This window comes from Diuraphis noxia, unplaced genomic scaffold, assembly GCF_037042655.1.
Source record: "Diuraphis noxia isolate RWA-SAM2 unplaced genomic scaffold, SU_Dnox_SAM2 contig0005, whole genome shotgun sequence".
NCBI lineage: Eukaryota > Metazoa > Arthropoda > Insecta > Hemiptera > Aphididae > Diuraphis > Diuraphis noxia.
In genome coordinates, this window is record NW_028301715.1 from 40460658 (window position 1) to 40473737 (window position 13080).

General features: G+C 29.4%; 1 protein-coding gene across 4 annotated transcripts in view; it reads left to right on the top strand.

The window, feature by feature from the left end:
* The first annotated feature begins 2089 nt into the window (after positions 1 to 2089).
* The window catches only part of Rbcn-3A (rabconnectin-3 alpha), a 30593-nt gene continuing 19602 nt past the window's right edge, over positions 2090 to 13080 (top strand). For 3 of the 4 annotated variants that reach the window (XM_015516970.2, XM_089229600.1, XM_089229599.1), the window contains exons 1-25: positions 2090 to 2457; positions 2525 to 2722; positions 4541 to 4700; positions 5085 to 5306; positions 5946 to 6093; positions 6155 to 6340; positions 6407 to 6603; positions 6678 to 6796; positions 7291 to 7475; positions 7558 to 7931; positions 7988 to 8457; positions 8526 to 8671; positions 8761 to 8908; positions 8970 to 9119; positions 9178 to 9400; positions 9471 to 9634; positions 9837 to 10086; positions 10144 to 10533; positions 10593 to 10753; positions 10859 to 10995; positions 11588 to 11733; positions 11824 to 11933; positions 12005 to 12294; positions 12369 to 12496; positions 12565 to 13077. In XM_015516970.2, the coding sequence (XP_015372456.2) occupies positions 2371 to 2457; positions 2525 to 2722; positions 4541 to 4700; positions 5085 to 5306; positions 5946 to 6093; positions 6155 to 6340; positions 6407 to 6603; positions 6678 to 6796; positions 7291 to 7475; positions 7558 to 7931; positions 7988 to 8457; positions 8526 to 8671; positions 8761 to 8908; positions 8970 to 9119; positions 9178 to 9400; positions 9471 to 9634; positions 9837 to 10086; positions 10144 to 10533; positions 10593 to 10753; positions 10859 to 10995; positions 11588 to 11733; positions 11824 to 11933; positions 12005 to 12294; positions 12369 to 12496; positions 12565 to 13077 (5302 nt within the window). In that variant the 5' untranslated portion in view covers positions 2090 to 2370. The remainder of the gene's footprint in view (positions 2458 to 2524; positions 2723 to 4540; positions 4701 to 5084; positions 5307 to 5945; positions 6094 to 6154; positions 6341 to 6406; positions 6604 to 6677; positions 6797 to 7290; positions 7476 to 7557; positions 7932 to 7987; positions 8458 to 8525; positions 8672 to 8760; positions 8909 to 8969; positions 9120 to 9177; positions 9401 to 9470; positions 9635 to 9836; positions 10087 to 10143; positions 10534 to 10592; positions 10754 to 10858; positions 10996 to 11587; positions 11734 to 11823; positions 11934 to 12004; positions 12295 to 12368; positions 12497 to 12564; positions 13078 to 13080) is intronic. The other variant, XM_089229601.1, reaches the window with a different exon arrangement.

Here is a 13080-nt window from a genome sequence, read left to right on the forward strand (position 1 = left end):
ACTGAAATGCTTCGATTGTTTTAATTTGGGTTGGTTTTGCACAACCCCATATTTGGGCTCCATAAGACCAGATTGGTCTTAACAATGATTTGTAAATTTTTATTTTATTATGGATTGGGAGTTTGGATTTTAACATAGGACGTAGTAAGTGAGATCTTGAATTGAGAGACTTTCTTTTGGATTTAAGATGAGGACCCCAAGTTAGTCTTTTGTCTAAAACTATTTCTAGGTATTTAATTTGAGCCAAGGAGGGGATGGGAACTCCCTGAAATAAGATAATAGGTGTGTTTTTTTTATTGAGGGTAAAAGAGACAAGAACGGATTTATCGGCATTGATTTTAATTTTCCAGTCGGAGGACCATTTATCAATAAGGTCAAGGTGGAGTTGAAGAGCATTGAATGCTTCTTCTGAGCTATGTAATCCCTAAAAGTCAATTAAAAATAAAAAGGTTTCGAGCGTAAGGGAACTTCGTCATTGAGTATAAGCCAGTACTCAGTTTAATAGATGTGTTAAATTTTAAACTCAATTATAGATAAATGATAATTATTGCTTATGAAATAACACTTCCGACACAGTGTGTCAAAGTTACAATCATGAAAAATGTGTTTTAAAAACTATATTTATAAACAAATGTTGTGGGTACCTATTGAGCAACTTTTGGAATATATCAATCCTGAAAAAACCATACACTAAATATTAACTAAATAAAAATTTGAAATATATTAGTATTGACCATAAGGAAATTGGCGACCTTTTTAAAGCACACAGTTTCGCGGGATAGTAAATTTTCCTGGCTTTCCAAATAGCTAAGTTGAGTGCTTCGACACTATTAAAAATATTGTCAAAAAACTTAAAAACCTACTCGCATATACATACAATATACTTCGATATCATGCAAAACACTGCGACGGCGTAATTCGAAGTAAATAAATAACACGCACATTCAATTATACCAGGTACTCGTCCATTTGAAACAGCCCTTGGTTTCATGACACCGTTTTCTGGTAAGGTAGAAACTGCGTCGCATTACAATGCTATGCGCCCAATACGAATAGTAATGCAACTTAACATACAAGAATTCTAGATCACAATATTATCTTACAAAAAGCAGTTACCTGGTTCTGGCACCCGACTTTATACCCGTAAGATAGTAAAATATAAATATATTTTTGAATGTTAAAACAATATTACGCTAATATGCTTAAATAATCACCATACTATCAGCATAAACTGTGATTCCGAATAAAACCGTATAGGTATTTTACGGTTCACAGTCCAAAAAAACAATAAGTACGTGAAAATTATTTACCAACATTTTACATAGTACCCACATTATTCCAAATCATACTAGAAACCAGAGCCCAGAGGATCCACGGGACTTGGATCATGTACTAAAATAATTATTAAGAATATTCTTTCTTGCAATAAACATTTGTCCCGAATATTAATGTTTAATTCATATATTTACTATAGGTACATGTTTTTAAGTCATCAGGACACTTAGGTCAGAAAACAATTAATATGTACCAAAGTACCTTACAATATTTATGTAGTAATTATATAATTACTCTATAATACGGTTATTCAATCATATAAAATACCTGGTTTATGCCGTCCACGCATTAGCCACGACTCCAGTAGACATTCGTGAGTGAAATAAAAACTATTTAATCCCTTAGAACATATTTTAATAGTCTTGTAAACTTCGATCATAATATACCATAGACTTATTATTTTAATATACTATTTAGCGTTTAAATCACATTCCATTGGTTAGAAAAAATAAAAGTTAACGTTTCAAATTATGGCATAAACACATTTAAAATTGACGAGGTTGGCTACACCATAAGTTACCATAGTTGTCAGCCGTATAACCACTTTTATCATTTTTCAACTACCATAATACCATTCCCCGCTCTTGGTTGCCTGCATCATCCTACTGCAAAAGTGTAAAAGATAATAATATGGATGTTCCCTTCCGTGTTCCGTCCAAAAGTACTAAGGTCTATGTAATTTATGCATAAAAAAATCTTATCAAAAACCATCCACGACTATAATCTTTATCAATTTATCGAATATTTATCAGTGGCCTTGTATATAATACTGTGTATCGGTCGGTGTATGTTAATTGTATAATATTACTATTTACTACTATTATTATTTATTATAATTAATTTTACTTGCTGCAATTTTTGACGTTCGGGTGCCGTCGTTGTCACCCTTTTTTCTACGCGTTCGTTCGGCCGTGCGCTTGGCCGATATTATTCGCGGTGTGACGATGATGTTACGTTAGGGCGGGCGAAAGCGGAAGCGTTTGTAGTGTATGACCCACTAACTCGATCATGTCCATAGTTTAGGCGGCAGACGACATGAACTGCCATCAAATATTGAGTGGTGCCTGTAATGCTGGCGACCGGTGTTTCGCCGTCGGCAGTGTAGAAGGCGTACCATTCACTGTAAGTATTTCACTTCTGAACCAAGGAATGGCCCACAATACACTACTTATCATCTTACTTGGTTTAGGCTTATGCGGCTGGATGCAATATTGTGATATTGGCGAGCACATTCGAACGGGTGCAAATCATCCCTGGTGCGATACATAACTACATCCGCATTAGTTGTTTGGACTGTTCAACAGATACAGGGAAGATAGCAGCCGCCTACGACAATCAAATATGTGTCTTTGAGCCAACTCCGCTGGTTTGCAAAAATTCACCCCATGCAAGTTCATTTTTAGTATCATTAAATGTTATTACATATTTGCTCTAGACACACCCATATACATAAAAGTTTTTGTTTTAGGCCCTAAAGTTTGTACTAAAATGAACCTTTGTAGGTAATCATTAGAATAATAAGTTAATATTTCTCTCAAGTTACCTACTTAATAATACATTTTTGCAATAGATTTATTTTAAGTTATTTTTTAAATATTATGCACAATATGTTTAATTAAATAATTTAAATACTTTTATTGGTCAAAAATATTATGTATGCTAAATTATTGTTATAATTAGTAGTTTACCCATATATGAATAATAAGTTTGTAAGCCTTAAGAACATACAGGAATAAACTAGTGATCAAACATAAACTTATCTGTAATTCGTTAAATTTACTTGCCATAATGCCATCTACATACCCTATTTTGTACTAAGATATAATCAGTGTAACATATATTTATTAACTTACTACTTGAATCTTCTTGAGAGTACCTGTTACTAATTTTTACATATTTTAAACGTTTTCTTACAACAAATCTGAATATTTGATGAGGTATACTAATACACAATTATCCCTTGATAAAAATAATTTCAACTTAATCTACTAGTATTAGTTTGATCAATAAATATGATTTTGATCATATTTAATAATTTTGAGTTTTTAAATGCTTTAAGTAGATACTAATATAGTATTAAAAGCTGTTAACTAATTATAAAATGATAGTGAGTCATTATTTATAATACTTGTGTATTTATATCCATATGCAGTGGTGTACATAGGATTTTTCAATGGGGGAGAATGGGCTAAGCAAAATAAATCAGACTTTTGATATCTATATCTTATACTAAGTTGTTATTACTTTACTCCATAAACAATAATAACTTACCTTTTACTAATAATATTAATAATACACAAAATGTTTCTTAAAAGATGTTTAAAAATTATTATGATTTATTCTACAAAATTTATACCATAATGCGACCAAAAAGAGGGCCTTGTACCACATTGCTACACCTCTGTACTTAGGTATACATAGATACTTAAATATACAAGATTTTATTGAACTAAATACACAACTTAAACAATTTCAACATTTAATAAGACCTAAATACTTAAAATGAAATTTTCTCACATTTATATATATAGTTATTTTCAAATATTAATGTATTCCTATTGATACAATCATAATAGAATGCATAATATTATTTGTATTTCATATACTTAATTTGTCCGTGTATATATTTGTATATATATATTATATATAGCTATGATACTTTTAATAAATTGCATTATTTGTATTTAGGTACCTATGACTTAATTACTAAACACAATTTATAATGTTATAGCACTTAACTGACTTAACAGTTAATTATTGATAGTTAATTCACTTAATATTTGTTTTATCTTTATGTTGTACTATTATAGGTGCAATAAGTAATTTCTTAGGAGAAGAAAATACTTAGTAAACTTTAATTTTTCTCAACCAAAAAAAACCCATCTTAATAAAATTTAGTATACTACATATTGTTAACAAAATATATTTGAAAAGCAATTAATCAAATTAACATTATTGTTGTTATCTAACGATCAATTACATAAAACATATGTTTTAAATATAAAAAATATTTTAATAATTAATTAAAACTCATAATATTGGTTAAATTTTTTTCCTCATCAAAGAAAAGAATTTTTTTTATGTAAGTTTATATTTAGAAAACGTATACTTAACTTAGTCCTGTACTTTTTAAATACAATTAATTTAAACTATTTTCCTTAAACCTAAATATTTAATTTATTTTATTGTTCTTTTATAATTTCAGCAATTGGATTATAAATGGGTGGAAACAGCTAGCTGGCGAACTGCTTGTCGTATTAGCTGTTTATCATGGAATTTGGAAGGCACTCGGTTGCTTACAGGTGGTACTGTCTTACAACTATGGCATCAACAATTACCCGATGAGCCCTTAGAAGATAATACTGGTAAATAATATTAGTAATGTTATTCTTATGCCTTAAATATATATAATATATATTTATATATTTATAGTCAATAAATATTATTATATTTCAATAACAAATTAAACAAGTATTTTTGACTTTATAAATTAGTAATTCATTGATTTTATTCTGATATTAATTACATTAATTACATATTTAATACTAGACATGTATTAATTTACACTATCATCGTTTTGTTTATTTATTTTAAATCAGGTGCTAGATAAATATAAAATATATATTTTTATAGAAAAAGTGCTACCCTTCGTATTAGATAATTAAAATAATTAAAATTGATTAAATATCTATAAGAAACTAAATTTGCTGTACTTTTTAATCTTGTTACAATATTTATGTTTTGTATAGGAATGACAAGTGATGGAGTAACATTTGAAATTGGTGAAGAAGCAATACCAATATCATTAACAACATCATATAACTGTGGTGAAGTCCGTGGATGGGAATGTGTTTGGCAAAAAGAAACTGCCACTCCAGTAGTACACATTGCATTTTCACCAGATGGAACATTGTTTGCTACTGCTGGAAAAGATGACAGACTAGTCAAAATTTGGTTTGAAAATAAACAATGTGAGTATGATGGTTACAATTGTTGAAATGTTATATGTTACAAAAGATAGTTATGTGCAAATATGCTATATGTATACTTCTTAGATGGAACCCAAATTTTTATTTATTGTATGTAATTAAGACATTTTTACTTCCAAATGGTCCTTAAGCAAGAATAATAAACAAACTGTTGGACCCGTGTTAAAACCAAATGTTTTGTAGATCCCTTTTAATACATTATTGTAAATTTCATAAGGTAGGAGGTAACTTATTTATTACTCCCACTTAAATGGCAGTAGTATTGAGGTATATAATTTTTTATTTGATATGTTGCTGGTAATAATTATAATAACTATTTATTTCTTATTCTAATTTTGTCATGATACTGTTTATGTTGTTGACTAGTAAAATTGAATAATGTCTTTATAAATAATAATTGGTATTCAAAGAATTTATGTGAAGTCAGAAACTTGAAATTTTAGACGATTATAAGAGTTTTTAACCATGCAATATAATATTTATCCTGTAGTGTTGTTTGAATTATCGATATAATATTTTTATTAATTTGTTCTAAGCAAGAGATTTACAATGATAAAGGAAAACATTTATTTTATTTAAAAATAAAATTTTAATTTTATTTGTTATTAATAATTAATGTAGTACTGTTTCCATCAAAAAGCGTTGATCAGAATTACTCAATGAGTGCTATTTCTAATTTTGGTGAGCCAAATTACGGTTTTGTATACATAGCTCATCCTCGTGCTGTAACACAACTATCATGGAGGAAAACTAGCAAATATATGCCAAAGTAATTTGTTTTATTCTGCCTGTTTGATAATATTGTAATTAAAATAAATTTTCTGTTTTAGGGGATCTGTTTCAAATATGCTGGTTACATCATGTCGTGATAATATTTGTCGATTATGGTCAGAAACTGTTTTACCAGATGATGGATTAGTAAATATGAGTCATTTTGATCCATTAGCTGCTCATAATCCACGATTTCGAACACATAGACATAAGCATCGACTTCTTCAACGTCTCAAACATATGAAGTAGTTAATTAGAATACTTAGTTAAAGAACATAAAATCATTTAAATTATTTTTTTAATTTTGATAGAGCTTGTTTTCATATAAGAAGGCATGCTAAGCATCAAGGAGATCTTGGAACTGGTATGGCTGGAAGTACAAGTTCTACAATACCAACATTACCATCTACATTCAGCGTCCATGATTTTCATAGTTACGGTTTCCATGGTACCGGAATTATTCCTGGACTTCATTTTCATTTAGCTGCAAGCATAAATGCTGAAACTGGTAATTTCAACAATTTAATTTAAATTAATGTATGCATAAAATAATATATTATAAAATCACCTTATTTTCTTTAGACATTCCATTAGTGCCTAGTTTATCAAGCACTGACCCTGAAAGAGAACCAAATTTTGTTCTTCATTGGCTCAACAATAAAGAAATGCATTTTTCACTCCAGGCAGAAGCAATACTAAATGTACAATAATTCATTATTTATAATTGATAACTATAGTTTGAAACTTAATGCGCTAAATAATGATGAAATTTGTGCATACAAAGACACTATAAAAAACCTTCAATATTATGTAGTATAATATTTGGTTATATTTTTATAAAATTAAAAGTATATATTTTTTTGTAGTTTGCTTACATAAAAATTCATGATTATTCAAAAGTATTATAATATTCCAAAAAAAGTTTTGTACTATATAAATTTATAATGATTAATTAATTAAAAACCAAATACCAAATTATATTTTCTATAAATATAATACATAAAAATATGCAAAACCATTTAAACTTGGTACATTATATAATTTACGTTTTTGGATTTAAGTTGTATGATGCGAATTCTTGTCAAATCAGATTTTTGATATTTAGCTTTTTATTAAGTATGCAAATGCATTAAGTTCCATGGCCTAGATATATCAAATCAAACTGCTATTATTAATATGTAAAATATTTGTTAAGGAATTAACCAAAAAAGTAGTTGAAAAAGATGATATGCTTATAAATGAACAATTTATAATATCAGAACATCATGATGTTGAGTATAGTGATCCTAAACGTAAACAGAATAAGCTTGGTAAAAGTACATCGCAAGATGAAAGTGTTAGTGATGAACATAGTTGTCCATCAACTCATCCTACACTGAGGTAATTTATATTCAATTTATTATTTACTTTTATAAATGATAATCCTTTTCATGCATATGTTTTGTTAATTTTTGTATTTTAGTAATACAACATCTGTGAATTCATTTACTACGGATACAAATCATATAACCACCGATTCTCTTGATAATAAAATTGAATGTCTACTTCGTGACTGGCACCATAGCCCTGATTTGTTATTTGCTGTCCATCCTATTGATGGAAGTTATTTAATTTGGGTAGTTGACTGGTTAGATGAATACCATCCCGGTTCATTTAGACAAGCCCAAGTTTCTTTTTCTACTAGAATACCTAATGCTTTTCCTCTTGGAGATGCTACCACAATGTCGCATAATGTTTGTTTATATCACACGTCTGGATCAAGTTTACAGCTAGCTTTTAGAGATGTTGTTAAAACTGCTGCTGCAGCACCAAGCAGATCATCAACTGATGTTCATGGTTAGTTAATTATTTGAGTTTTTATGCACTGCTTTCAATAATTATTTTTTACTTAGGTACAAATGGAGATAATGGTGATTCAAGTCTTCCTAGAGTTTTGGAGGAAGATGGCGACTCTTTAGCAGGTGACATTGATTTACACCATCAGAATGAATCTGTTGAACCATCATCATTGACTGAAAATGGAAAACCTAATCAAGCCAATTCAACTATGGGTGAAGATTCCGGAACGTTTAACGATATAATATCTGCCCCGCCATGTCCAACTTTGTCAATGGTCACCAAACATACTAATGGAACTCTAAACTTATGGCAATTAACCTTTGCTGATAAATCTAAATTTTCTCAAGTCTTAAGTATTGGTCATGCATCACGAGCTTCTGGTCATCGGTTCCGTGTAAATGACGTAACCTGTCATCCTGTATTGCCGTTATTGTTAACTACTTCCCATCACAATTTACCTGATCAAGAAACTCCAGCTTCTCCTTTATCACCTAGTCCACCGCCTATTGCTCAACCTCCATCAGTAAGTATAATATAATATTAAAAATAAAATAATATTTATTTAAACAAAAAATGATTTTTTTTTTGTAGGGATTTTGTAGTGAACTTATATTATGGAGAGTTGATGCAGTTGGGCCACTTTCTAAATCTGGTGGTGTTTCTGAACTTGCTCGAATAAATTCACTTCAGATATCAGCATTTTCAAATGTTGCTTGGATTCCAACATTATTACCAAGGTTCTTCAAAAACTATTTATTTTTTTTTTTTTTTAAATATATTATTTAATATTAAATTTAATCTTAAATATCTAATTGATTTTTTTTAGTACTACTTTGGGGACATTATCAAATTCTCCAAGTGCTTGTTTTGTGGCATCAGATGGAGAATGTTTACGTGTTTATCAAGCTGTTATAGATGCCAGGACATTATTGGCTGAAGTATCCAGTTCAGAACACCGGAGTCGAATGGCTGCAGTAAGAAATATAATTTTGGTATAGTTTTTTTTATAGTTATAAACATAATAAATTTCTATAGGACTCAATGGTTAGTTTGTCAACTGATGTTTCTTCTGAAAATGATTTGAAACATAATTCACTGCACGATCGTATCAAAATTGTTTCTCAACAATCTACTGCTAGACCCGGATGTATTATTCAATTGGACGCTATATCTGATGCAACACATGTAAATTGTTATTTATGTACAAGCCAAATCTAATCTTTAATAATTACTTTCATTATAGGATTGGCAAAATACTCAATTTTTACATGTATTTCAAGAACAGTTAATGACTGGAGAAAGAGCTTCTGGTAGAGGTTTAGTAGATGCTATACCAGGTTTAGACAGTGAAGAACCTGATGAAGATTTTGAAGAACCATTTTATTTAGTGGTGCTTGAACGAACTGTTCAAGGTACAACTGTTCATATGTGGCGTTTAATAATAGCTTCTCAACCTGAAAATAATCGTATGTTCAATTTTGTTTTTTATTTCAATGTATGATTATTAAATATTAAATATTGTAATTTTATAAATAGCTTTCAGCGAAAGTATGATGTATGTGCCTGATAGTCATTTGGTACAAGATGATGATGATATGGATAATTCGGGAAAATTAGGCGCAACAAATTTAGGTGGGGAAGAAACAACTCAACCAACATTATCAGCTTTTGCTCCTCATGTTTCAATATCAACTACCAAGGTAAGTTAATTTAATATACAATTCTGAAAATTACTATTTTATTAGTATAAATATTGTAATTTAATTTTTTGACATAATTTTAATAAAATGTATTGCAAATAAAGAAAAAAGCAATTTCAATAGTTTATATATTTTTTTTGTAAATTTATCCTTATGAAGTTTATGGTATTTAATTTTTAAAACTGTTATTGTTTAATTTTAGATTTGTACACAAGAATTAAATTTACCTGATGGTGTTGATGTAATTCATGCATCTCCTGCTGGGGGGCATTTAAGTTCAGCTTCTATTTACCCAGCTTGTTTTGCGCCATATGTGTTTGTAACTGCGTGTTCAGATAGTACATTACGGTTTTGGAAATGTAAAATTTCAAAAACAGCAGATGAAGTTAGTTACCAATGGGTTGAATGGGAAATGATAAGAAAAGATCGCAAATCAATGATTGAAATATCAGGTAGAATTTGATCTACTGCTCAGTACTCAACATATTTTGATTTATTTTTATTTTTAGGTCAACCATTAAACATAAGTGCTGCATATAGTGGTCGTATTGCTTGTGCATATAAATATGGAAAATCATTTACTCGACCATCAAAAAAAGACCCCGAATCAAGGTATGTGAATTTATGTGTGGCTATTTATGAATGTGAAAGTACTGGTGGTTCAGAATGGTTACTTGAAGACACAATACATATGAAAAATATTCACTTGCCCAAACTTCATATTGATCCTAGTGTCGATATGACATATTTACATGATCAAACAATACTGTCATCTAAAAAACATAAGTTACAGTCTACAGTTTTAAAAGCGTTATCGTCAGAAGATTTGGATGGTACCATTGGAAGATGTAATGGTAGAAATGGAGAGAATGAAACTAATTTAGTCAAAAGTAGTCATGGTATGTTAATTAAATAAATATATCATGAATAGTAATATAATAATTTATCTACTTTTCAGGTTTACTGGCTGTTCCTAGTTTTAGTACTCTTCAGTCATTAAGAAAATCTATTATTGAAAATGGCAATACTTGTCCATTAACACAAAAACATATTGTTCAATTGGATTGGGTATCTAAAGAAGATGGGTCTCATATACTAACTGTAGCTGTTGGTAGCAAGGTAAATTATTTTTTGATGATAAGTTAATAAAATGTTTGATGTATTTTTATATTACAAGATGATTAATTTTTGTTTTGTACTTTTTATATTTATACTTTTGTATAGATAATGTTGTTCACACCAGTATCTAGTGATTTAGCTCAAGCTAATATGAAAGCAATGAAAGAATCCCAATCAGTAAACCGTCCAATATTACGAAAAGCTTCGTCTCTAGCTTCTCCCAATTTCGTTGATGAAATAAGGTAAATTTTAGTTACCTATACATATAATTTAATTAATTTTAAATTTTCATTAATTCAAAATCTCATATTTCTGGAGAAACATTATATCATTTATATATATATAATATATATTTTATATAAAAATTATATTTTTTTTTTACAAATTGTCATTATTGATTATAAGTTTTTACTTTTTTTATTAATAACATTTGTTTTGTAATTTCACATTCCAAAGCAGAATAGTGTCTGGAGTATTTAAATATAACATTAAAATAAAATTTTGGATGAGTAGTTAATTAATTATTAGTTATATATTTATAAGTAGGTGTTTAAAGTTTTGATTAGTGGAGTTATTACAAACATGTGGTGGTATATATTTGTTAGAATTCTCTCATCTCGACTTTAAATTCTTACGGCTCATAGTTACTCTTCCAAATATGGATACTTATATAACTTGAATAAAGAAGTACTCTAAAAGGTATTCTGCTTTATATTTTTAAAAAGTATGAATATAAGTTTTAAATTATGTAAAAAAAAATTTGTTACCTTTTGAGATGATGAGTATTCTTCAATAAAATAATAATCACATACTAATCACTATTATTTTGCTTAGATGGATGAAACTCAGAAAAATTGATCTTACTACAGCAGATGGTTTGCCTCCACTTCCAATGCAAATATCTTGGGTTCGTGATGGTATATTAGTTGTAGGCATGGATAGTGAAATGCATGTATATTCACAGTGGAAACCAAATACATGTAAGTATATTGGAGAATTATGTATTTACAACATCTGAACTATTTTAAAATAATGATTTAATATATGAATTAAATGTAAACCATATTCAGATACGATACAAAAGAATGCTTTATTGTGTTGCAAGTTAATACATCAAGAATCTGATGAGCTTCAAGACACTAGAAATTTAAGAGATGAAGATCTTAGAACTTTAGCTCATGTAATCTTAAATATTTGAAAAACAAATAACTCTAAAAAAAAAATTGTATTTTGTATTGTTATCATACTTAGGAAACATCCCAAAGACGATTGGCTAACGTAAGTTCAATGCCTCATTTGTCTCGTGTCAGCTCAATCAATTTAAATATGTTAACTGCTGAGACAAAAAAAAAGAAATTGGGTATCCAGAATGGGGACTCTACAAATAATATTCAAGATTCTTATATGCCAGATTATGGACTATTTGAAGCTAGTCGGATAGCATGTCCAGTTCTTCCTCAATATCACCCTAAACAACTAATGGAACTATTGAATTCTGGAAAAATCCGTTGGGTGAAAGCGATTCTTGCACATCTTGTCAGGTAAACCAATGATTTAAATTAAATATCATTGTATATTATTTTTGTTTACAAATATGAAATGATAAAACTTGTAGGTGTATTTCAACAACATGCAGTGTAAGACAAGGTGCTGTTGTGTGTTCTTATTCAGAAGAAGATAATTTAACTCGTCAAAGAGGGTGGTCAAGATCTAGAACATTATCTGTGAGCTATGCTGGAACTGGTAAATTCTAAATAAAAATATTTCAATGATATTCATTTGCTTACAAATATTATTATTATCATTATTAGCTACAAGTCCAATGGAACCTAGGGGATCCACTACAGCAATACCAGAGGAACTGATGTTGGATTATGCAGAAATCACCTCTATTCCACCTTTACCTTTATGGACACTGTTGGCCGCTGATAAAGAAAATGCCAGTACTGCTCTTAAGTTAGCTGAAGATGAAAAAGATTATAATGAATTATTTAATGGAAACATTTCAACATCAGAAGATAATTTAGATGACATATTGAATGATGAATCAGAACCAGAAAGCCCTCGTAGATGTGAGCGTCAATCTAATGCAACAGAAAAACAACAATGTCTACTTTCTCATTTTGGACCAAAACAAGGTCAACTCTTGTCTCGTCTGTTAACTCATACGCATTTGCCCGGTTTATCAAGTTTAGATCAAATGCACTTGCTAGCCCTTGCCGATACTGTATCTACATGTAACACAGACTTTGCTGATAGGTTTGTAGATAAGACACAGTTTGCGAAAGATAGTTCAGCTCCACAAGAAGGTGAAGTGTGTTCAGGTT